This window comes from Neodiprion pinetum, chromosome 2, assembly GCF_021155775.2.
Source record: "Neodiprion pinetum isolate iyNeoPine1 chromosome 2, iyNeoPine1.2, whole genome shotgun sequence".
In the NCBI taxonomy this organism is placed as follows: domain Eukaryota; kingdom Metazoa; phylum Arthropoda; class Insecta; order Hymenoptera; family Diprionidae; genus Neodiprion; species Neodiprion pinetum.
Genome location: NC_060233.1, coordinates 22,365,574 through 22,393,286, shown reverse-complemented (window position 1 = coordinate 22,393,286; position 27,713 = coordinate 22,365,574). Strand labels below are relative to the sequence as shown.

General features: G+C 36.0%; 1 protein-coding gene and 1 long non-coding RNA gene across 2 annotated transcripts in view; one reads left to right on the top strand and one right to left on the bottom strand.

Moving 5' to 3' along the window:
• Positions 1-23,239, top strand: part of LOC124211732 (gonadotropin-releasing hormone receptor) — a 222,957-nt gene extending 199,718 nt beyond the window's left edge. The window contains exons 4-5 of the mRNA XM_046611085.2: positions 9,883-10,007; positions 18,289-23,239. Of these exons, the coding sequence (XP_046467041.1) occupies positions 9,883-10,007; positions 18,289-18,595 (432 nt within the window). The 3' untranslated portion in view covers positions 18,596-23,239. The remainder of the gene's footprint in view (positions 1-9,882; positions 10,008-18,288) is intronic.
• A 3,081-nt stretch (positions 23,240-26,320) lies between these two features.
• LOC124211338 (uncharacterized) lies at positions 26,321-27,201 on the bottom strand. The gene is made up of 3 exons (XR_006881440.2): positions 26,960-27,201; positions 26,598-26,844; positions 26,321-26,386 (listed from the first exon to the last, which is right to left on the bottom strand). It is a non-coding gene; the product is annotated as an uncharacterized lncRNA (long non-coding RNA).
• Positions 27,202-27,713: the final 512 nt, after the last annotated feature.

Below are 27,713 nucleotides of genomic sequence, written 5' to 3'. Positions count from 1 at the left end.
ATGGTTAGTAAATTTCGGTGAAAATCAAAGTAACCTTTGAAGCAGTCTTTTTTTGAGAAACTGAAAAATTGCGACCAAAGTTCTTCATCTCTTCAAATGCAGAATCCTATCGTTCTATCCGTAAATTACAAAAACGATGCAACTTTGTTTTTAATAATAACATTTGCCCGGTATATTTCTTAAATTATGGGTCGAGATTCTCTTTAGATTTGCAGAAAACAAATAATATTTGAGAGGGTGTAATGAGTTGTACAAGCGTCGCAAGGTTTTATAGGTTACGAAAGCGTATCTACGTACGTAACAGCATAACGTAGAAACAAATTGTCAATTAGAAATAGAAACCTATTACAACTGAAAGTAAGAAATAAAAGAGATGAATAAAATCACCTCGGTTAGGTGCGTACCTTTTAAACCGCATAGTGGGATCCGCATGTGTTGGACTTGCAAAACCAGTGAGGCGTTCAGCGTGGTCTGGCTTGTGTAGTAGGCACGCGCGCGTGGAGTACGAGTTGGAGATTCAAATATCATGGGCCAATGGAAATACTGCACTTTTCCGGTCGCTTATGGGTAACTTCAAGCACTTTCGTTTGATGTCTCTCGTCTGAAGCACAACGAATTCGTAGCGTTCTTCGTTTACTAAATGTACGCCAACTTCTGAAGAATCACAGGGCTCATTGAATAATATTTTACAATCAACATACTTCATTCCATACAGAAATATTGTACCGTTTTTCAAGAAAATACGCTTGACAGCTATAATATTTTCCTCAAGTCAGAGAAAACAGCTATCACTTTTTTTTGTATTCAAAAAGAAGCTTTCATACTCTAGAGACTTCATTGATGTCTACCCTCACTATCTTCTTCGGAGCTATGAAATTTTATTATTGGATAGTCTTTTTTCTGAGGACTTATTTTCAAATAATTTTCTACATGGACCCTGTTAATGAATTGTTGTAACGCTTTGTTTGATGTTCTTACTTTTTTCTTGATTTTTTGCATGAAATTTTCATATTTGAAAGCACTGTATTTGTTGATAGGGCCCAAGGATTGCACATCGTCAAAAACATGAACTAAGTTGTGTACATTATGAGACACTTATTCTGCACCGTATAGCTTTGAATAAGTTGATACAAAATATATCAACAAACTTCGAGCATAATCTATTAGTGTCACAGAATATTCCTCACTGGCTAAAATCCGCACTGCTACACTAAGACTGAGAAAATGATTATATTTGTCTTTATCCAAAGTATCTTCGAAAATTATCGGTCCGGTGTATAATAAGATTTGTCTTAGCTCCGTTGCTTTGAATCGATCGACTTGTTCCAATGGTCTTGGCTTCCTTGCAAATTCTTCAGATATGGTTGCAACTAATGACATCAAGTGAGCAGAGGCCAGCTTTAATTGGGAACTAGTCATCTTAACATTGTTTTCTCACTTTACCCAAAATTGAAGCAACTTTTCATGATACCAAGGCAAAAAGATGCAGATATTCCAGTGGGATCCGGCTATCCGTTCCTATTTTCGAGTCTTCGAGAATTGATCGCTTCTTATGATATTCTTCGTTAACTTTCAATCTGAAAGTAGCATCAATTTCTGGAATTGTTACACGATTTGCCTTGAATTCGCCTTTTTGCATACATTTGCTGCACCCGAATTATGTATTATGTCCTTTGGTACCAGTGATAAAGGCTTTCGCAGGTACGTCGCATGTGATTACATTGAGTTCACATGATATTTTGTGGCCGTTTATAAGTATACCTGACTCATGAACCGATAAAGTATCCGCCACAAAATGTTTCAAGAAGTCATTGTAGTCCTTAGGTTTTTCATTGCCGTGGTATATGCCATTAAAATTGGCCAAGATTGGCTTCCAGAGCTTTTGTTCAGCGTTAGACCATCCACATTAATATTAAATTTGACATTTGATGGAAACTCTTTAGGCGAATAGTACCCTGGTGGCATGCTTATAATTTTGATATTCTTTGGTGTGTTCAGAAAGGTAAATCAGCAGGCAAATCATGTCCATGGTTTTGTAAAATTTTCAACAAATCACTCAAGTGGTTTCGACTAACCGATGACTTAATAGCCCAATTCTGAATTTCAGCATATATTCCTGGATTATTTTCAGTTGAATGCTGTTCACAACAATCATTGGTAACTTTTGCAGAATCACTACTACTACTGCCGTCGAGATCAGCACTGAAATTTTCGGTTCTATCCAAACACTTCTGTTTTGTCTCATGAAAATGATGTGAAAATTTTACCTCAGATGTTCCATGATTAGAAATTGTATTTTCTAGAGTACTTTCCTTCAAATCATGCTCAAATTTTTCACAATTGATCTTCGGTTTAACTTTTTTCAGCATACGTTTGATTCTTTTCTAATCAAACGTCTCCCATGACTTTTCGTCAGACATGTAATTTCTTTCCCAATCTTAGGCATATGGTGATGTAATATCCTGTTGAATAATCGGATATAACATATTTTTATGATTGACTCACTTATATCGATTTAAAAATATATTTATTCTTACCTTTGATCGTACTGAAATATGTTGAGGTCACTATTAACAAAAGATGTTTCACTGAAGGGAACAAATTTATTCATCTGTAATATTACGATAAAATAAATTCACAAAAACCTAAACGCCGCGTAAATCCCGGTACACGTTTTACTTAGGCGAAGTGCAGCGAGGTTATGTTCCGCGTGTTGTTCTGTTTAGGGTTGACACAATCATAGATCCACTGCAACATAGATGGCGCATATTAAGGTTACGTTTTGCAGTCATGTTAGCTACGTCTCCTCAAATCTGTGAAGGGTATGTTGCACCGCATCATATAATTAATGTGTTAAGACGGTTTCGCATCACTTGCATAATTTCTATGGATAGTATTATCACAGATATACCATAGCATAGATTCTACGTAGCACGCTTGCCTGGCTGTGACAAGTTGTCACAACATGGAGTATATGTCTCAGATATGTTTGTTCCATTTCTATTACATAAGCATTACATTTACAGTTGAGCGTATTAGGATCATCACGCTATAGACGTCGCATTCACGTCAAACCGATTAAATTGTTACCTGGGTAATTTATATGTTGCAATGTTTTCTGGCTTTCTCGAGAGCTGATTAGCTCATGGAAAGTGCATCGGTTGTGGGTTTTTTGCAGAAAGATGTTAATAGTGAGTATGTTTGTTACATTAGGGCTATCTCCAGGGAATAGGGACAAGAAAGATAGGTATCGCCTATTCAAAAAAGAACCCTAAGCTGCTTTAGTTTGTCCTTGACGAGGTAAGGGGTTGCCTACGCCGCCTTTTTGCACAACTAACGAAGATTTGAATACAGTCGTCGTTCGTATTTTGATCTATTCCAAGGTCTCGGGCGCTAATGCCGTCGCCGTGGTCCCTCCAACGATGCAGGGTTTGAAATTCCCGTGCTCGTCGTACCTGTTCTTTATTACATCGGTAGCCTCTACAGTCCAGGGTGGATTGCCGTGGCTGTCAATCAGGCTCGGATTCACATTTACACGACTGGTTCATGGTTTATAACGATGCCAAGTGTGAGGTTGTGTCACCGTCGCTGAGTCCCTAAATTATACGCGATTACTGCCTAATTGGTCGGATAAGGAAACAACCGCGTATATTTCATAAGTGCCAAATGTACGATGAATAAATATATTGAATCACAAATTATAGATTCGTTGACAACAAGATGACAGAAAAGTAAAATGAGTTTTGTTATAATTTAAACGTGATTCTGTCTATATTCCTAAGTTTTCACCTTACTTTTTCCTAACCTATTGAATTTAATTTTGGTTTCACTTTTGAAACCACGCTTTCCTTTTTTATGATGAATTTGGTCGCTTCGACTGGAAATTATTGTGTATTGAAATTTCTAATTTTTTAAAGTCAAGTTTACATGAATCTATTTTGTTCTCCTCCCATTTGATCAGGCGGGTGTACCACGTCTTCTCCTAACACTGCTCCTCGGTGCTGATCAGCGTGGTCCTTGTATACTCGGTTCAATCCCTCGGTGTTGTCGCCTCGTCGTGCTTAGAGATTATCCCGTTCACGTTAGATTGGTCCTTCTCTGTAGTTCGATCATGCGTGTACTCGGTTACGTGTATGTATGTATACTAGACTGGGCCAAAAAAATTGACTATTTTTTTTTTTGAAAAATAATGTTAAAATTTATGTTCACTTATCCCTTTATAAAATTAGATTTCCTACAAAAAAGGTCTGATTATAGATTTTTGTCAGACAAGCCGTTTCCGAGTAATTAAGCTTAATAAATTGATATAATTTCTCGAGAATTAATCGAGAATTAATCGAGAATTAATCGAGAAATTATATCAATTTATTAAGCTTAATTACTCGGAAACGGCTTGTCTGACAAAAATCTATAATCAGACCTTTTTTGTAGGGAATTTAATTTTATAAAGGGATAAGTGAACATAAATTTTTTCACTTCAATATTTCGACAGTTCTGACGTAAAACATCAAATTATTACTAAAAATCAAAAATAGCGATGATAGACCTCTTAAAGTTAATATTAAGGGCTTAAAATTTCATGAAATTTTTTTTTTGCCATACTGAATGATATTCTCAATATATTTAAAAAAAAAAAAAATAGTTAATTTTTTTGGCCCAGTCTAATGTATACCCGCACGTTGCAATTTATAGAGTAAGTGACTAATGATTGAATGGATAAATGAATGCGTTCGTTTATACATTTAAGAGTAAACCACAGTGGCCACGATCTTTGTTAGTCGATTGCAGAACTTCCTCGGTCAGGAACATACATACGTGCAAGATCATTTATGGTGCCTATAGGGTCCGAAATTTCTGAATTTTTTCTGTATGAGAGAATGTGTAGAAAATTAATTCTTTGGTAGCAAAGACCGATTCAGTCGTAATAAAGTATAGTTGTTTGTTTTTATTTTTATGTTGTATTCCGGAACAGAAAACTAGTTCACATCTGATCGACGCATGTAATAACACGATTAATACAAAAGAATAAGTCGGTAACAAACTTGTTGATCATTCATATTTGCTGACACAGAGATATGTTATCATTCTACATAATAGCGTAGCATTACAATGGTCTGTAAAAAGAATAGGATTACTTAATAGATCCATCAATATTTTGAAATACAAGAGAAGTAAGCATTTATGTTTGTGTGGAAATGTATAGGATAACTCGTCATTTTTTTTTTCTGTTACATTTCCTGCACAGACAACAGTCTTTTTCATGACGTACGATTATAAATAAATCTTACTATCGTTGCCATATCATAGTTACAAAAATTTGCGAAATTTTTTTTTTTAAATTATTCAATAATAATATCACATATCATTAGGGTGGTCCTTGAGAAGCTTATCTTAAAAAGGTCTCTCTTCAGATTGGTTCCATAAAAAAATTAGAAAAATTCTTCAAGTATTGGAGATAAACAAAAACACCGGCGACGATGATCGATTGCCAACTTCAAGTAATAACTAATTAATATACTTTAATTTTCTGAGGAGGGCTCAGACTCACGGCCAAGACGTCAAATTTGTTACTGAATTTATTGACCTTTGATACCCAGAAACTCTACACATAATTTCAAGATATGGTCAAGAAATCAATCAACAACAATGAACAATGTACTGCAAAGTAATTTGTCTAGGGATCTTATTATCGCTTTTCAATTATGCATCGGTAGAGATATTTTCGTCAGAGGTAAACAATGATAAATTTTAGGTTATACGCCCAAATTTCGTATCGTTATCCTCACGAGCTATTTCAAATTGATATGCATTCCATATGGCCACTACGGCAATCTACACAATTGTAACGAATACAGATAATTTAATATGTTTCATTCGAATACTGACTTGAATTGCCCGATCAGCGTCGATTTGTCATATTAATAAATCAAAGATGAACAGCTCGACACTCTCGAACTTTCAGGGCTGCTTGCAGTGGCTCACCTGCTCAAGCTTGTGTGTGTGTAGTGTATTAGACGAGCTGTTTATGAGCGTGCGTGTGCTACAGATGACGTCCAAGGAATTTGCGCTCGGCTGTGGTGTGACAGCGTACTTAAAAGGTTAATGATGGCGCCATCTTATATCACTGAATTTTCGTGGGGTAAAATATCAGTATATAGAGGTTCACCAACAACGGAGTTGCAATTAATGTATTCGCGCTGCTGTTTTATTGCGGGTGAAATAAATTACAGTGGTATCTAAGTGCCGTGAATTTTTAAACAACCGAAATTCTATCGCAGTCGTTTTAGCGGTAGCCATGTTGACTTTGTGAGTGCGTGAATACGTGTGTCAACTGTCAACGGAATATTATACAATAATTTTTTTCGTTACTTTTGATTCAACTGTGATCTGCTGCTGCTATTTCATCCACAAAAATTTTGAATGAGGAATCATTTCATCACAAAGCATTCGAAAAGTATTTTTTCGTCATTCAGAATTCATCTCACAAAATTCGTTTCTGATTCACATGTGGTAGTATCAGACAAATGAAAAACATCACTATGGTTGACTCATAAGGAGAGTTGGCAGCAAAAAGAGGCCGAAAACGGGATGAAATTGAAATGGCATTTGTGAAGAACTGAAACAACGTACATACATTTTATTCTTTGCAATATTTTTATTGGAGTTTGGACTACAAAATTCAGTGGTTCAAGATTTAAAAATATAAATATTTAAGGCGATATGGGCGGATAAAAAAGATCGCGCGTCTTGTGCACTGCTCCCTTATTGCCACAATTCTGAGTGAACAGTCAAGAGTTTGCGGTAATTCTCAGCATCATTCTCTTTAGGGGATGTTCCTTTACAGACTGAACCTAAAATTTTTGAAATAGCATGAAAATTAGAAAAATGGCGGCTAAAATTGTAAAAAACATCGAATCACGAATGACATTTGTTTTAATAACGACAATAATAAATTTCTGTTGACATAGACATTGGTTCACTTTGGAGAGAAAGTTGATATCTTCATTTGAAAAAAAACGAAAACGGCGATATCTTACCGTGTTCTTCAGTTATCGTGGCAAAACTGATGAAAAATGTTGAAAAAAACGCGTGCCAAAAATATGTACCACACCTGAACACACAGTCGTCTTTAACGCTTGATATCTTTCTTTATTATCGATATTTTTTTCAAGTTCACCATTGATTTTGATTTCTGAATTCCGTTGATACTTTTTACTACGTTATCGGGTATAATGCACGAAAAATAGAACTGTTTGCACGCCGCTCGGCAAAATCAGCTCTGATAATTCATCAGACAGTGAGCTTGCTGGCTACGATTCGCGTAAAGAATTCATTGAGTTCCTCTGTGTTAGTAGTAACAAGAAGCCTTGTTGCCTTAGATTTTGGTACCCGGTTGTCGGAATTTCGACTAGATGGCCCTATAACTATTCACAATGCTATCGAGGTGAACCCGCCAACTGTAGCCAAGGATATGCACGAGACTTCGCAGAATGAAAGAATAATAAAAATAAACGAATAATTATTTCGGTTTATCCGTAAACACTCGACCGTTTCCGAGAGTGTACGGTTGAAGTTTCGTCGCTGGATTACGAATCCGCTGCGTACACTACGTTCAAGTGGATCGATCGACCAGTGGCCAGCGTTACGTCTTGCGAGTTTCTGCGCCTCGTATTTCAAGTTCAGACTGTTTTACTAGTTGTGCTTACTTTTTTTTATCTCTTCATCAGAGTATGCTTCACGAATGTTCCTTAGTATATTGATGAATAAAAGGGCGCTATATTTGAATTACAATTTATCATTCCAAAGCAATTGTCCGCTTTTCCGAAATATGGTACATGATATTGGGTTTGAAAATAGTTGGAAATAGGAAATGTACAATAACGAGTAGTGTTTGAAATAGGAGAATGCTTCGGATGGCTCGGTTAACGGACCAAAATGTGTCTGTGAGAGTAAAGGATATATTGTAAAGAGAAGTATAACAACTGACATAAGATAAGACAATTAATGAAATTGGAAGAGTAAGAGTGGTGTTATCACGCAGCGTTAGTAGGTCGGTATTGGAAGAATCTGTGAAGTAAAGAAATAGTATTAGTTCGTTGTTGGTCGAGGAGGTTCGTCTAGGAATGTAGACACAAGTTGGTTATTTTTCAATGTAATTAGAAAATATCCAGGCTGTAAGAAAACAGTACACATAATGTGTTTTATGAATATAATCGAACGAGTCGACTAGAGAAAAGAGCGCGAAATAGGCGCTGCGGACAAGATTGCACCATTCTTGTACAGTGTATGGATTAAATTCTCTCAAGAAGGTTGCGCGAACAAGGTGCCTGAAAGGATCTCAAGAAGGTTGCACGAACTAGGTGCCTTGAATGAGTGCACGGACTAGGTGCTTGAAAGGATCTCAGGAAGGTTGCACGAACTAGGTGCCTTGCACTGGCTGTGCACCCAACAAACCAATGCACAAACTCGGTGCGGCAAAGTGACAGAGCGTATTCAGTATCAACCTGTAATTCACCCAAGGTATTGGTGTTTGAAAATCACAGCGCTGAGCAAGCTCGGCTGTGGTCAGACTACAACTGGCCGCCTCTCTGCGGTGGCGCTTATATGTGGGGTAGTTGGTCGTATCATGGAGCGCTCAGTAGTCTTTCGGTGACGTCACAATTCTGTAACGACAGACAGATGACACAGCTCTACAAAATAAATACTTTTTTTTGTTGCTCTGATTTTTTCTGTGAATCCTGGTGTTTGAGAACGTAAAACTTACGAATATAATTATGATTATATTAGATTGGCTCTGGTTTTTATGTTATTGTAGTATTGTATTCGAGATGACTCAATGTTTAAAGGCGAATTTCTCTTAAACGGTTAAAGTTCTATATCAGTAGTTTTTTATAGAGCGTGAAATTTCCTATAAGAATCTGTTAATACAGATAGTTTATTAGATGTACGTTTAGATGGTTTATATGTCAGACGTTTATGAGATATATTTTTTCCTAAATTTTTTTACCTGTTATTTAAATGGAAAATGGAAAAAAATCAATATTAAAAGCTCGTATTTGGCTGAGATATTCTATATAAGATGCTCTACCGAAAGTTTGATGCGTGTTTGAGAGAAATTTTTTAATTTTTTTTTTTCGGAACACCCCAATACCCCCCCTTTCGAAGAAACTTGTTGTGCCCTCTTTTTCATGGCGAGAACAACAAAGTATTATATTTCTTGTATTTTTTATACTTCTGCCCGAATAAAGTAAGCATAACTAAGGTTATTGATAATATTTTTTTGATAAACTTTAGATATTGAAAAAAAGAAATCGAATTTTTCACCTAAACATTGCTTTTTTGAGTCATATATGAAATTGTCGATAAAATAAATAACTAGAGCCAATTTCGAAAAACTACGCTTACTCCTAAGGTCGTTGACATCGAATCTTTCTAAGACGACTCAAATATCAAGAGCAACAAAACCACTGTAGACCAGTGTTACCTGTTCCCTTGCCGGATTATACTCTTAGGTGCTCATTCAATCATTGTAGGCGAAAGTGAATCCGATAGCGTAAATTTATTGATACAGAAAATTATTAGTTTAATCGTAACAAAAAAAAATATGTAATTGTAAGGTTACTCAAACAAGTAGCTTGGTTTGTGTTTATTGTAACATTATTACAATCCAAAAGGATCCGGTGCATTCCTCCGGGAGATACCTATCATAAAAACAAACAAACAAATGTCGGTGGTTTATTTGCTCTTTTTATACCCAAATCTTGTTATTTGCAGTATATGAATGAATCGTCCCTAATTTGGCATGATATCAGCGTATTCATGTACATTTTAACAAATTATTATAAATAGAATTAAAAGACAAGCAATGTTTTTGTTTGATAGCTAAGCGAAGACCTACAAAGTGGAATATTCTTGTTCGGAATGAGCAACAGCCTTGTCAATCCATTGATCTACGGAGCTTTCCATCTCTGGCCACAAAGAAGACGGCGTCAAGGCAGTAACTACAGGTCAGATGGCGAATGCCCCCTTGTACTATTTATCTGAATTGTGTGTTTGCGCAGTAATTGTATGTGTACACGGTATATATTTTTGTCACTGCACAAACACGCCTAACTTAAACGGTTGGGAATTTAAATGAGCAGCGTGCCAAATATCCTTACTTCCTTCCTTTTGTTAGAAGACTGTATACAATAGTAAACAAATAGCAAAACAGCTTAGAAAGTGATTAACTGGGAATTTAACAGCAAGAAGAAAACTTTGTTTAACACTTTATCACGTACCTCTTTGTTTATCAGTGGACCGAATAGAGATGTAAGGCTGATCACACTAGTCGACCGAGCAAGGCAAAGATATTTGCAATGCTCACCTGGCGTCTGAGAATGGGGAAAATCAAACAAAACAGAATTTAAAAATTCGAAGACAGCTCTGCCCGTTTCCCTATAGCAGTTAAAAGTAGTAATATTCGCGTTAGAAAAGTAGGATTGTTTAAATCTATACTTTTCGTCACATATGGTGATTTAGGAAAAGTATTGGTTTCGGTCGAGAATAAACTTCTCCTAATTTCAATGAATCTTCACTTTTCCAGATCTCTAATATCCGGAAAATAGCTTTTTACAATATCATCTGTCTGTCAGTCTGTCTGTCTGTCCTAACAAACTCCCACGATGAACTCAGGAACGGCTAACTGAAAGAATTCGAAATTTACACGACTTTGCATTCAAATGATAATCATAAAAAATTGCCGTATCCCATTTTGTCGAACGTATGCTTTTATTGAAAACAGTGGTTAGTCTAGAAATTCTAAACACTCCGACACGGTTTATGTGACGTTGATAAAAAGTGTTATACAAAGGCCATAGTGGGATAAGCAGAGTAGAAATAACTTTTGCGAATATCGGAATGATATCTTATTCGTAAGTAGGTACTATCAAACTACTAAGATCCTTTGAGTAACAGACTTCAATGTATATTGGTTTTTGTTAAAAATAAGGTAAACTAAAAGATATAAAACAAATTTTACCCTAGGACTGACTTCACCGATTTGTCCAAAAAACGAATATGTTATTGCGAGAGTTAAGAGTTTTCACAGAAACAATGGATAAATTTTCTGTTCAATAAATTCATGATGAAAGAAAATTATTATCCCTCAAAGTTCCGTTTTTACTGTGATACTTTTCCAGCAAAATTATAAAACCATTATTTTTACATTCTTCATAGATTCCTGAATAACTCGTATTTTCTCAGAATTTTCATAACGGTACATGGTAATTAAAAAAGAAACGCCTTTTCCTATCAGAAATCTGAATTATTACACGAGCTTTAGCCGTACTATTACATCATAAACAAAAAAATGAAATAATACACTTACTTAAGAAGTTGTAAAAAACTTTTATTATAATCGTTTTTTTTTTTACAACAATTCACTTACATAAGAAATTGTGAAATTTATGACTCAGAACTTTTAATGTGAGTCAATTATTTCAGTACATTATTTATAAAGAAATAAAAGTAGAATGTGTAATAATACGGCTCAAACTTGTTTAAAGGCTGACCCCATACCATGTGGTTGTAAGAAATTCTTTGTTTTTTCCCACTTTAAAAGGTAGTTTGAACGGATAAGATCAATATGCTGTTACGTCCCAGCCGATAATTACGGCTATACCCTTTCTGTACCGTAACTTATAGACGTGTAATTGCCATAAGAGAGCACACATGCTCATACCATAGCCTTTAAGATGCATATCGATCTAGATTCAGTTACCATCTTGGTGTGGAATTGTCTCCGACAATTTGCATACAACATACCATCCGTTCTTTCGCAAGCGAGCTTACATTCATATAATGTCATGCAGTATATGAGATATTCCATGCCAACTGAGAGGATATTTTCCCTGACCCACGCCAATTTTCTTCATTATTTTTTATATGATTTTACAACCTGAAAAAAGCACTCGCCATTTTTTTTCAGATTTTTCGTTCCAACCATTCTTTTTTAAAAAATGTTACAAACCCTTTTATGGTCCTAAAAAAAATACGCCATTTTTTATTTTTTTACAAAAATTCACATAATTTCTGGGTCCCAAAACAAACATTTTGAGCAATAATTCAGAGTGGAGAATTGATTTTTTAAATATTTTTTTAGGGGAATAATTTTTCTTATTTTGTATGTACTATCTAACAATAATTCCTAACGGCTCGGCATTTTCCAAACTAATGGATTTTTTCGATTCAACAATTATTTATAATCGAAATAGTTAGAATGCTCAATTTTTCTTTCAATTTTTCTGGAATCCGCTTAGACGATAAACGTCGAACCATTTTCAGTACATTCTTACCGTTTTTGACGTAGTTATGAAGTATTTCATGAAATATCGTACTATTTTGCTATGGTCGCCCATGTATACGAGTACGATTTCAATAATTAATTGCAGGACAACCATGCAGACGATCGACTTGAAATTTTTCACAGATGCGTGATTCCTATGGACGTATATTCCTGAAAAATTTTAACTCATTCTTATCATTTTGACAAGGCGAGCCAACCTCCTTAAGACGATTATCGTCCAAGCTGATTCCAGAAAAATTAAAAGAAAAATCAAGCATTCTAACTATTTCGATTATAAATAATTGTTACATCGAAAAAATCCATTAGTTTGGCAAATGCCAAGCCGTTTATTAGACAGTACATACAAAATAAGAAAAATTACTCCCCTAAAAAAATATTTAAAAAATACAAAAAATCAATTCTCCACTCTGAACTATAGCTCAAAATGTTTACTTTGGGACCCAGAAATTATGTGAATTTTTATAAAAAAAATAAAAAATGGCGATTTTTTTAGGACCACAAAAGGCTTTATAAAATTTTTAAAAAAAGATTGGTTGAGAGGAAAAATCTGAAAAAAATGGTGAGTGCTTTTTTGAGGTTGTAAAATCATATAAAAAATAATGAAGCAAATTGGCGGGGTCAGGGAAAATATCCTCTCAGTTGGCATGGAATACCTCATACACATCATTTTCATTTCTTAACTTTATATCTTGAATTTCAACTCACACATAGACCATGTCTACAATCGAAATTCACGGAACTCAGGTTCATAAACCCTCACTGACCAAACGTAAGTAACATGTAAAAATAAAAGATGAGCAGTTCGCAAAGTATCATTCTCAGAACTCAATAATACACTCTTGCAACCTACTATCTTGTCAGCACTGCACCGATTGGCCTCTTCGAGACAAATCGTTACGCACTGACGTAGCTAAAGACCAATCAGGAGTCTATTTCAGATCTCCCACTATTGAATACCCTTTTCGAACCAGACAGATGCAACAGAGAATCACTTCAGACATCAAAAGAGAACAGGACTAAATTAATTGCAGAGCCAATTTAGACTTCAGACTATTCAGAACAGTTCGAAATTAAGAATTTTATAGAATATTCTGAATCAGAGAACACTCATATTCAGAACTTTCGAATTTCAGTACAACTAAATATGTGAATAATAACATTGTGAAAAAAATCTCGAATATCGATTTAAAAAACATCTTATTGTTAATAAGTGTGTATTATAAATTAAAGTGTTGTGTAAAATGAATTATTTCAATCACGCGTAGTGATAGTTGGCACGACCCACAACATAGTTCCAGTCCGAGACAGGCTGCACGAGAAATCGTAATGTACAAATAAAAATAAATAATAAAATATAGAAATGGTAGTTTCATCAGTACGGTTTAAAAGTATCACAATAAATTACAAAAGTTTGAGAGACAATAATTTTTTAACCATAAATTTTGTTGAGTTACAAATCTGTCCATAGTCTCTGTGAAAGTTCTTGACCCACTTAATAGTAAATTAAATTGTCAGTCGAATCGCTCAAGTCAATCCTATGGAAAAAATTATTTTATGCTTTTGAGTTTTCTTTTATTTTTCTTGAAAACCAATTGAGAATGAGGTTGATACTTTCAGGATCTCAATATTTAAATAGTATCTACTTATCCACAGAATATAATGAAGATATTCGTGAAAGGCATTTTACCCTTATTATCCCCCTTCACTCTTACTGAAACACGGATAAAGTCAAGCAATAGGAAACAATGTTACGAAAAATGAATAAATCGTGTAACAATAATAATATATGTATGGTACTTGTAGTAATTTAAGGAGGGGGGGGGTAAGGGTAAGGGTTTCAGCGTAAAAAAAAACACTTTTTTCGTGAATTTTTTTTTAAAGTATGGATTGAACAAATTCAGTCAAACCTTTTGTACATTATTAAGTATACTTTTAACAATATTCTGTAATTTTTTCATGCGGAAATATTGAAAAACAAGCTGGTGAAAGAGCTTGCCCCAGAACGTCTCAGAAAAAAAAACAATTTGTGGTGTTCACTATATCTCGGTCGAAAATTATCTGATATCAAAAAACATTGAAATTTAGTCAAAGTATCATCAAATCCTCCCCCCAACGTTTTTTGATTATTTTGTTTTTTCATTTAAAAATTTTTAGTGGCCATCTAAAGTGTAAACTGCTATTTTCCACGCAAAATTCCGCCATTTTGTGACTGGGAAACCCCCTTAATACGAAAAAAATTTTTTTTGAACTAAACGTTGGGGGAGGTATTTTATATGTAGAAGATGTGTACCAAGTTTGAAATGAATCGGTCAGGTAGTTTTTAAATGGCAGCGAACACGGACTTTGAAAAACTAGTTTTGAGAACAAATCACAAGCGCACGATCGAACGTACAACGACAAACTGACGCCCGTCTCTCGTTTTAAAATATTGTACAGTGTATAGTATCCATACAAATATAAAATATGTCTTTATGGTTTTACTTACCTGTCTTTACTAAAGAAAATATTCTCGAAACAGGATAATGGACCAGAATGATAGAAGTGAATAAGCTGTATACCTGCTGTCAGAGCTATAGTGTTAAAAGGCAGGAGACTAATTAGACAATAACTTCAAGAGTTTTGCTCACGTCGACTTAAAATATTGGGAATTCTTGAAATGTTTAACAATAAGATAAGACAAAAGAAAATTCGATTTTTCGAAAGTGCAAACCCTTACCCCCCCCCCCTTAATCGGTTTGTAAAGTGATGAAAAATATCGCAACGAAGACTTTTTTATGACTTGTTTCTCTGGACTGGAATTTTCTCGCGCACTTCTGATAATAAATTTTCAGAATGATAGAAGCACAGCAGTAATTAAACAGCCGCACAGCACTAAAAGAAGAGAGGCATACATATTTCTAATAAGAATACCTCAAAAATACTTCATAAAAGTAATGAAATTAGTCTACCAATGCATATGTACATTTATGGACCTCTCCAAATATTATTTCTTCAGCGTCAACAGGATCATTCGCTTTCTTGCCAAGAACCTGAAGATGTAAAAATCTATTCTAACTACCGCATAATAGTATATTGTGTTAAACGTGCGAAAAATGCAAAAGACGAGTCAGATACAATGTTGTAAGTATCGTAATTGAGGAAACTCTCATTGCTAATTACTTTTGTAATGTGTGGTTAAAACAAATTCAATTATACATCACATTTACAATGCGATATTAAAAAAAAAAAAAAGGTTCCAGACATTAATTTTGTAAGATGCATTTAAGAAAAGAAAATAACCTATTATTATAATAGCATAATTTTTAATGGAAAAAAATTCAATTATTATATTAAATATGTGTTGCCATGTCAGGAAAAGTCTGGTAATTTTAAATCGGTAAAAAAAAAAACACGTAGGCCATAGCCTCTGTAATGACTGTTTGTCTGGCATTCGTTACTGAGATTTAGGATTATTAGGGTGTAAAGAACAAAATTGGCCGAGGGTGAACATTTGCAAAAATGTAGGGGAACGTGAAATACTGATGAATTCAGAGGATGAGGTGAATCGTGTTGACTAAAAGAACCAGACATTTTCAAGAACAGATTGAGGTAGAGCAAACGGAACTAACGTTTTGCAAACTCCGCCGTATATTGGCACTGTGTTATAAGTCACGAATATTATCATGTCGATAGCTGCAACCGTATTTGATAAAACTGGAGGAAATTGATAAATGAGTTGTGATGATGGTATCTGCTACATAATATCATATGAATTGAAAAATGTCCTCATGACGTCAGAGCCTGGTTGTCAGTGCCATTTTATCACCGGATAACCTAAGTTTTTAATTTTAATGGAGGTGAAAAGTAATTTTTGGTGTTTCGAAATAGTCATGTCACATAAATTAATGAAACGCAATCAATAATATACCTGTTCTGATATCCGCACGCGAAAAAACACGGTCGACAGACAGCTGTCAGCCTGGTTGCATTAGTTTGTTTATTTTCCCCCCGAGGACGCATTCTAAAGTGACAATCCCAAAAGGTGTCCAGAAGTATAATGTATGGTTACATATGGTTACACGTACAGCTGTTTACGACAAGACTTTATAGCCAACGCACTCAATTGGATCAAGTGCCTTACTTGAATAAAATCAGTTAACGAATCCTTTCCGGACCACCCCCCCCCCAAATCTACTTTTAATAATTTAAAAAGAATTCCCAAATCTGATCAGATTTTTATCTGGAGTCTAACCCGTGCCTGTGAAAATGAGGATTTCTTCATTAAAATTATTTATTCTCTAAGAGTAATAAAGTTCACAACAATCTATGACTGCGAGGTTTTCGTGGGCACTAGTGCTATCTAAGAAAAAATTCACATCATTATAGGTGTTACGAACGGCCCCTTTGAAATACGCGACACGCGCTAAACTGGATGAGTCAGGGAGTGCATTAACACCGAAAAAGTGGCGCAATGGCTACTCTGCAGAATAACGCCCCATCACCGATGAAACCGAGCCGTAATTTGTAATCCATCGACACCTTCGAGTCAGTCAAAATTGAGGAGCTTAAGATCAACGAGATCTCAGCCTGGAGATGAGTGAGTAGTACACCCCATCGATCGAACCGGCCACTGGAAAGGACCTTCCATCACGCATAAAGGCAACGTGGAGACTCAGGATTACTTAACGGCACGGCTCGGCGAATCGGTGGTGTGTCCTAAGAGTCACCCTCGCGCTACCCAATGTGGCCCACTCCTCGACTCACCTTCCCTAAACCGTAACGTAACACTTAGTTGTCCTAAATCTCTGTTATTTGTAATAGTTCAATTGGTTACCCTAGTTGTTCTAAGTCTCTCTGTCGTTTGTAATAGTTTAATTGATTACTCTAGTTGTTCTAAATCTCTTTGTTATTTGTAATAGTACATATACTTGATTTATTTCATTGGACAAAATATAAACCATTGTGGACAATTCGAGTCTCATCCATTCGTCTTGTCCATACCACTGAGATCCTGTCACCTAGAATAGCATGCTTTCATCACAGCAGGTGTGTTTACACTTTATACCACCGAAACCCAAATTAATCTATTTCTAACCGCTCGGGAATAGATTATTTATATATTCTTTGAGGTCACGCTGGACGAGATCCGTGAGATCATCGTCTGCACATGACACAGGGAATCTAGACAAATTGTACTTCTAAATGGAAAAAAGTCAGATTTTGAGTGCACGCAACTCGTCGAGATTGCATGGTGTGATGATATGAGTTTTTTTCCAGATAGTAGCAGTAATGCCCACTAAAACCTCGCAGTTAAAAATTGTTTTGAACATTATCACTTTTACAATAAAATATATGCTGTGAATGTGTCCGATACACGTGTATTTCAAATGGGGAAATCCACCCTCTTACAGGCACGGGTTAAAGTTAAGATAGAAATATGAAAAAATTAGGGAATTGTTTTTGAATTTACTAAGTTGATTTAGGGGGCGGCTCGGAAAAAAAATCGTCAACACTCTGAATAAGGAAGAGTCTGAGTGTACTTGTATAAGTCGAAAATTTTATTTTTTTCATCGAATGATACTTTTCCCTTCTCCCTAATTTTGGTACAAATGTTACATATTGGTTGTCAGTGAAATTTTCATTCATCTAGCTTTGTGTTACCAATAGAAAGAATGATTGCATGGGGCGCAACTTTGAAATGCACTCCATACTCATCATCCTTCTGAAAAATCGCAACGTGAAATTCAGTTGATATTTCTATTGAAGACAATTTCTCAACCAATTAGTATTATAAGTATCAATCGATCGGTTGAAAGTTCCCTACGATTATTTTTGACCCAAGATTATCTTTAAAAAATGTATATTTTTCTTGCAATGGAACTCAAATCGCAAACCTACGCTAAGTGAGCATAAAAAAAATGTATAGTCGAAAGATCTATATTTTGTTCGATTTTTATTCACAGGGATGGGTCAACGGGTCAACACCGAACGACGTCAACGAACGCGAGCATGATGCTGGCGCAGAGAGGTAGCAGTGTACGTTTAGTGCGTCAACCAACCAAAAATTCAAACCTTGCCTTGAACCTAGACCGTAGTAATTCCCAACGCTCTGACAAGACGCTGCTCGTTCATCTTCTGCAGGACGAATCGCGGAACAACAACGAAACATCAATCAATGACCGACAGGCTCGCGTTGTCTTGCGGTATAGCGGAACGGAAAACGGTAACGGGGTGCATTTCGATACCAAACTTGGGGATCACCAAGTCTGACTTGAAAAGTCTGTGAGATATTCAACCGCACTATTCATGTCAGTCCTCGGAATATTATCATTTTCCTCGTCGTAGTTATTTAATCCAGACGAATGTGAGTAACATTGCGTCAATTTGATATTCTGTACGATTGTACGATTCTATAAGCTTGAAACACGTTATAAATAACACTGGTCAGTAGTGGTTTTGTTGCCCTTGATATTTGAGTAGCATTAGTAAGATTTGATGACACCGACCCTAGGAGTATGCGTAGTTTTTCCGAAATTGGATCTAGTTATTTATTTTATCGACATTTTCACATACGTTATCATACATATGACAAAAATCATTGTAGGTGTAAACTGCAAACGAGCGTTCATACTTTGGCACATAAAACCTGCTTGAAATTGAATAATTCAAATGAAGTGATGCTAATTCACAAAGTGGTAATTGTTACAGTACCACGGTGATAAATAATTATTTGAAAAATACTTTGGCTTACATAGTTTAAATAGCAGTAAATGAATTTCGACGTTAATAATTAAGTATTTAATTAGTAAGAAATTTACAGTGATCAATATCATACGACGCCTAGAATTTTTTGGTCTCTTCATTTCTGAGGTTAAAAACATAGGGTCCCATGCAAAAAAATCGGCTTGACCTCGAGATGACCTTGAAGGTAATTGTCAAGGTCAAATCGATGGTCACGGCCGGATAGTCAAAGAAAAATTATACAACCTCAGTACCCATCATTTTTGCTACTACTTGACGTTTCGAAGTTATTCCGCTATCCCGGAACTTTTTAGACATCTCATATGGGTACGTCATATTGACAATGAAACGGAAATTTATTTTCTAATTTTTATTTGAACGGACCAGAGATTTCCTTTGAATACTTGTACGTACAAAGGTATGTATTGATACGATTTATTTCATGGACTGATGGATCGTACTACGGCTTACGCTATGAATGAGGAATTGATCATTGCCACAGATTTGTTTGCAAGGCAAGAATTGTCCAAACAGTATTTCTTTGCATAAAAGTAGTTTCGTTGCCAACTCACGTAGTTCTTTTACCGAGAAAACTACAAAGTATAAAATAGTCTCAGCCAACAAAAAAAGAATAATAAAATGAAAACAACACCCAAGGTTTCTACTTATAGGTAGACTTCTTGATATTCAAGAGAAATAAACTGTGACGCTTGAGTTGACATGAGGAAAATATGTGATTAAATGTACTGAGTTTAATGAGTAAGATCTTTTGAGATGATAAAAAAAACCTTCATTTCATTATTTTATTACAGTACGGTATTGCATAACGTTATAATCGAACGATTACGGATATTGTAATACAAAGCATTTCGTGTTCAAGAATAATTATTGATTCATCTTCATACATCGACGCATCTGTCAGCCTGGCTGTATTCAAATATCACGCTAATCATTATAGCAGCATAGAAAGTTTTGAGTTATTTCGATTATGTGAATACCCGTAGCATATGAGTTTAATCAACGACAGGTTTATACGGTCTTTCCGCAGGCATGTTATACCATACGTGTTTTTACAAGTTGCAAATTACACTCGTAAGCTCGTAAGTTCTTTACTGCTGCTATTTTATAGCTCTCGACACGCATAGGTGACGTATTGGAGTCGTGTCATCACTTTTCAAATCTTGCTTACCTCACTTTACTCCACCGTATATTGCCTTATTCACCTAAATTGGAGAGTAAAAAAAAAACAATAAATAAATAAATCTCTGTCGTGGAAAATATCATTTGGGTTTCAAATTTGAACGAATTAAACAAGTTCCAATCAATTAATACCAGCATAAAAGCAGCTCTCATTATTTGTATAATTCAGGAGAAGAAATTCCAGAAGAAGAATCTTGATGATACTTATTGTATGTGAAACATAGCAGTTCATATGTTGAAGGTATAAAAAAATGTAATAAAATCATCTGGTGACTCTAACTCCCTAAAGGTTGCACGGATATAGGTATATTATATTAATATATGCGTGTAATTCCAAAACTTACAAACAGATACCTACCGATATCCACTATTAGAAGTGTAGCATACATAAAAGTTAACTAAAATGTCAAAGTGGGAAGGAAAGTATGGCTATCGCGGAATAGGGTGAATTTTCACAACACGCTCTTTCCGTTTCCGCACATGAAATAATAACACAATTTCTATTCGATTCTCGGCTTTATTCGATTCTGCAGGCCTAAAATGTATTTTTAAAGATCTGAAATGATTTCCAACCTGCGCATAACAGGATGTTGCAGCGGAAACATCGAAAATTGATCGTTAGAAGTTTCCAACAACTGCTTGAAGGATTTGTACTCCTAGGAAAATCTTGAACAAAACCCATTATTTCATATTCAGGACTTTTTTGGTATATATTCCTGGAACAAACTGTCTCAGGGACCAAAAATCCTTCTAGACCTCCAGTTAATTGATTTCGAATAATTTTTCAACTTTGCTCACCGGTTATCTTCACAGAGAGTTTAATGTTTGCACATTGGAATCTCCTTGAAAAATACACATCAAATTACACAGGTGTGCAATGAAAAAGGTTCCTGAATACTTCTACATAATGCGTATAGATTCTGGTCTGCTGATTCCGAACATCAGCTTTGTTTTTACATATCACATCATGATTTTTTGCTATTCATATATACATGGAGGGACACTTTTCACAGAATAACTCTTTTAAAATAAATATTTTTATCAGTTTCGAAGGAGTAATCTAGTAAATTCATGTTTATTTCGTTGGTATGAAGATACTGATTTTGAGAATGTCATGGCAAGCTCAGAAAAATATGCCTGGAATTCCTTAAAAACGAAAGTTTCTAAATTTTTAGGCAACGTTAAAGGTCCTAATTACAAAAATATTATACGCATTTTTCATCTGAATCTTACTTTTTTAAGTCAAAATATGTTACGTTCTGGGAAGAACGTCACTAGAAATCTTTGATTTACTGCGCGATTTTCGGGTTAAACTGGATTCACAAACCTTGTGATGTCCAAGTTCACGAACTTCGATGATCATCTCGTATAGATTACTCGTTCAGGTTACCTCAATCTGGAATTATATTGTGGGTCGTGCCAACTATCACTATACGTAGTTGAAATAATTATTCGTACATAACACTTTAATTGAAATACACATTTATTAACAATAAGATGTTTTTGTAATCTAGTTGGAGATTTGGTTTCACAATGATGTCGCTCACTTATTTAGTTATACTGAAGTTTGGAAATGATTTAGAATGATCTGTATGATTTAAAACTTAAATTAGTTCTGCTTTCATTGATGTTAAATTTAGTTCTGTGTTCTTCGATGTGCAATTCAGTTCTGTGTTGTTCAAAATCTAATTTGGTTCTGAACTATTATTCTCTGTTGCATTAGTTTCGTTTGAAAAATGGGAGTCTTAGAAAGATTTCTGATTGGTTTTTAGCTACGTCAGTGTAGGACGATTGCTCTTAGAGAGGCTAATCGGTGCAGTGCTGACAAGATAGTTACTTGCAAGAATGCAATTTTGAGTTCTAAGAGTAATACATTGTGAAATGCTTATATTTTTTTTCGCACGTTCTTTACGTTCGGTCAGTGAGGTTTATAAACCTGAGTTTTATGAATTTCGATTATAGACCATGCGGTCTATATGTGTGGGTTGAAATTGACTATGTAAGATTCAGTAATGATAATTATCATACATATATCGCATACCATTCAACGGATGTAAGTTTGGTTGTGAAATAACGGATAGTATGTTTTACGCAGTGATGGTAACTGTAAGGTAAGTTATGGTACAGAGAGGGGAACACCGTAATTCTCGACTGGGATGTAACACATATGTAAAAATGTCAATAACATAAATAACTAGACTTCACGGCACACGAAATCAAAAACAATTTCAAATACAGGTGATGAAAGAAATTAATGACCCTGTAGTCAGGACGGTTAGGTGGTCTATACTAGTTGAGTAAGTCTCCGGCAAAGCATCTTTAGATACTAGGTTCGATTCCTGGCTCCGCCGTTAATTTCTCAACTCACCTGAAAATATTCGAAATTGCACTCTCTCTATAAATAACTAGAGCCAATTTCGAAAAACTACGCGTACTCTCAGGGTTTTCGACATCAAGTCTTAGTAAGACTATTCAAATATCAATGGCAACAAAACCACTGTTGACCAGTTCAACCAAAACTTTAAGTACAGGTAGTTTTATTTCATTCAACCTGTGGCTTGCACCTATTTTTTATTTAACCACAGTTTCAGCCAAATCTGATGAACCTATGAATCTGTTGGGACAATTATTTTTTTTTTTTTACTTCAGACGTCCAAAAACTAAGTGTTATTTTGTACTGTATTGAATCCCATTTTCACTTTGCTCTGTTTTTGCTAACATAATATGTAAGATATTCGATGTAGATTTACAATTTGAAAAAGATAGACTCTTGCATTTATCTTATTGTCTAATTAAACGAAATAAAACAGTAATAAACTATATAATTCTAGATTAATTATTCGTAAGATGTAATATAGCTGTATGGTAGAATATAGCATATCTATAAGTAATTTTTTGATGATAACGAAGATCAATAGGAAAATCTGTTTCTTGACTGGAACGAAACATGTTAAATAAATCTGAAACACTTTAGTTGATCTGATGAATTTCTGCTTCACTGTCGGAGAAAATTCAAAATCACGTGATTTTTTAGTTAATAGCGTTGAATTATAAATAAATGAGTTGAAAATGTAATTTACCTACAATGTATCCGTATTATATGAGTAGAAACTAACAAAACTGTACTGTGGACTCTCCTAAGCTATACTCTGTTTATATGTATATATATATCGTATACCGGGTGCCCCATTTTAAATAATACAGCTGAATATCTTGAGAAGCAATGGTCATAGGAAATAACGTTTCGTCTGAAAGTTGTCGGGTACCGAGGGGGACAGATGCTGGTAATATTCGTTTTCCTGTAAGTGGAAGCGCCAAGGTAATATGAAGGTCAACTTTGGTTTTATCAATGGAATCATATGTTTTTTATTTTATTTATCCGATTATGCGTTCAAATTTACGTAAAAAAACACTGAAACATGCTAAGATGAATGGTTCCGAAGATTTTCCATTATTTTCAGAAATCTTTTGTACGTTCATGTTTGAGCGCGCGTGTGTATCGGCCGATGCACAATCACCATCATAAAAAGATTTCTTCCTTGGGGGATTTATCAAGAATAAAGTTTTTAGTATAAAGTAGACACTCTTTAACTATATTTTGGTTATGAATATATCAGAGATCATCTTGAAATTTCACAGTTGGTCACCGCCGACTCGTCACCACTCAAGTTCGTTTGTTTCTCGTAGGCTGGCCATCCCTGAAATGATTGCATCGACGACGGCGACGATTATATTTTCAATTTATTTATGGAGCATTCCTGTCAAAACGTCCGGGAATGATAATTTGAATATTTGATTCCATATGAATTTTTATGGGTGATCACACCCAATGTGATAAGCTTTCGCAACATTTTTCAATTTTTTTTTGTTCATATGTTCTTGGAATACGAATTTTCAACTTTAATTTTTGTATCTACAACTTCTTGAAAAATTGACATAATAAAGTGTTATTTTTTCTTGAAAATTTTTGTTTATAAATATACTTTATGAAAAAAACAATACAAAAACGTGATTATCATCAATCGCGGTACAATTTGTTCATTTCAAACTCAAACTTGACGATTTCGAGACATTGGAAGTAGTATAACAAGACCGGTTCTGGATAAAAACACCTTCTTTACCGACCAGGCCGCCCATCCGCCGACCAATCTGCCTATAGGTGCATCCCAGACGCAAACCCTTGAAGGTTACCCCCCCCCTCTCGGAAGATAAAACGGGCTCTGCCGACCGCTCGTCGGTGAGAAAATCTCCAAAATGACCATGATCGTTGGTGGAAAATCCTCCAAATGACCATGATCGTCGGTAAAAAATCCTACAAATGATCATGATTGTTGGGAAAAATGCCTGAAATTGCCGTGGTATTACCTCTTGTGGGATGAATTTTGCTCTTTGTCGGTAAAGAAAATCGTGCCATCGAGCGGGATCGATAACTGCATTACCGAGCACACTCCGTGAACCCTCAGGCGTTCGAGCGGACCCGGTGGATCCTCGGACGTTCGACCGAGAATCCTGGCATGTGTCAGGTTTTTGAGAGCTTCCAGAAGGTTCGAGAAGATTCTCCGGCGATCGAGAGGTTTCGAGGGCGGAGGTACGACGTTGGGAGGCTCATGCAACGGTCTTGAACGAATCTAGGCTGACAAACAATTCATCCGACGGGTTTCGGGTCGACGTTGAGCGGCATGCGGACGAAGAATTTCAGTGCGACGCGCGACGTTCAATTCTGAAAGATCCGCTCTGGCCTTGAACGAATTTCAGACATACAATTCTCGGAATCGTCCGACGAAAACAATACTCGGAATCGTCCGACGAGTTTAGACTTGACGGCGAGCGGTCTGCGGACAACGGATTGCGGTGCAACGTTGAGTTCGTGAGCCGTGTCAAGAAGCCGCCTCGACCCTGAAAGATTCTTGTAAACTCAGGCTGACAAACTATGCGTTCTACAAGTTTCGACTTGACGGTGAGCGGCCTGCGGACAACGGATTGCACTGCGACGTCGAATTCTGGAAGGTTCTAAAATTTGTATGCGGCTGCTTCGACCCTGAACGAATGTAGGCTGACAAACAATGCGTTCGACAAGTTTCGACTTGACGGCGAGCGGTCCGGGACCGTGAGAAAGAGCTTCTTTGACCCTGAAAGATTCTCGGAAACTTAGAATCTTAGAATAGAAAGAAACTTAGAAGCGTTTCAACTTGACGGCGAGCGGCCTGCCGACAACGGATTGCGGTGCGACGTTGAATTCTGGAAAGTTCTAACGTACAATCGAAGACACATCATTTCGGTAGCTTCTAGAAGTTTTTCAAGGATTCTGTGTGCCTGGTGGAAGGAATACGGCTATAAGAGGCTGAATTTCAGGTCAGAAAGACAGTCTTGCACCTTCAGCTCTCATGAGGAGAACTTCAAACAAAGCAGAACTAAAACAGCGAATCGATCTCTTCTTAAAAAATATTCACGACTTGAAAACCGTTATTAACCAGAAGACAAAACTCAATAAAGTGACAAAAAAGTTCGCAAATCTAAATTTATCAAGAAACACGTAACTGCTAAACATTGAAAAAAAAAATGGATTTCACAAAACTGAACAAAGCTGCAAGCATGAACGAATTTCTACCGACGAAGAAATTGATGGAGCTAGAAATTTTCAAAATCTACAAAGTCACCAACATTTGACGAGTCCAAACGAGGTTTGGACAGCGTGTCGTCACAGATTTGAACGACGAATTCAGCGTATTCTTACCGGCACGGATTATCCGACTGCTGAACGAGGACGAGACCCAATACCAGAAATTGGTGCAGACGCTGGAGGAGGAGCGGTTGCTCTTGCAGTATCTGGGCGGCCAGTACGGTTGAATTGAATTCAAAGATGCGTCGACTCTAGCCTAATTTGTACACCGTACCTGGACAACGTGTGCAGCGTCTCTTTCTTACCAGCATGGACCGCACGACTACTGAACGTGATCAAGAACCAATTTCAAAAACTTGACAACAAAACTTTCGAAGAAGTTTCCAATTATTTAACGTTTCATAACCTTCAAGAAAATTGTATACATTTTTCCACAAAGCTTTAATTTTTTATTTGGTGTACATTAACATGCTACTACATTGGATGCTGTTTACAGCTCTCTGAAACATAGAATAATTATGGACATTTAAGATATGATGTATCACACACAAAAGTATTTATCAAATTTGTTCTAAAAGTTGTGAAATGATATTTTAGAAACGTAAGACATGTATGTATCACAAAAGTTTCAAGGTTTTCGTTATTAAAAAGAAAATGAAGGAAAATAAATTTGTTCTAAAAGTTGTGAAATTGAATAAAAATTTTTCTTACATTTTTTGAAACAGAAAATCTCCCTCTTCATCACGTACCAGGCAGGCCGCCACACCTGCCTGATAAACGATCACATCATTTCGCGGGTTATTATCATCCTTACGGTCACCGTTCGCCATATGCACGCTCAATGCCAGCCAGACCGATTGTACGAGAAAATCGGAAGGTACTTCGACGATCCACTCTATAGGTACCCGCACATGTTGAAGAATATTTACGTATTCCATGGTTTTTTGCGTTGCAATTTCTAAAAACAAAGCGTACACGCGTCAAATCATTTCTATTCATTCAAATAAAATCGAAAAATTGTTGCACACTCACGGTAAAAAAATTGTATAAGTGCACTGATTTCAATCACCCACCTTAACAGTTTGCAAGCTCGACTGCTAATGAATTCATCAGACGGACGGAACACCCCACTCTTCGTATAGCTTCTTCATAAGTTTTAGGATCACGATTAAACTGACACCAAATCATAAAGTGGTTGACACTTGTCGGTTACGTTTGCAGGGTATATCCTTCTCACTCTGTCCTACTGCACTGGTGCGTAGGTCTCGAAATCGTGAAACTGACACCGTAAGCAAAGTCAAACATCCCCGTAACGCTCTCGGTGAACGATATCTACTAAGCCCATCACAGTTCCATGTATAACTCTAGCGATTAGTTCACTCTCACAGCTCTCTCTCTCATACATTAGGCGTGCGAAACTTCTTGGCCAAGTTCCAAGAACTGCCTTCCTATCTTCCACGCGCTGCAGATTCGTTCGAGAAATATCTTGCAATTTTTTGCGTTAAAGAATATTGCATACGGCTGTTCACGAATTTTCGACAATGTGTGAGTCACTTCGTTGTTTACCCATAAAAGGAACCGTATCAGCGTAGAGCGGTCATTCTAGAGCAAGCTTTGCAACTCTGTCTTTGCCAAGTGCGTGATCGAAAAAAGAAGAAACAAACATGGATTCCGAAAAGTGTTCAAAATTAATACAAATCATGGAAACGGCGTTCAAGATTTTAACTGAAAAATCGTCACCGGCAGAGTTTGCAAAATGGATTCGATTCGGATCCCAAAATACCAGGCTTTTGAATAAAATCTTACGCAACAACGCCTCAACGATCG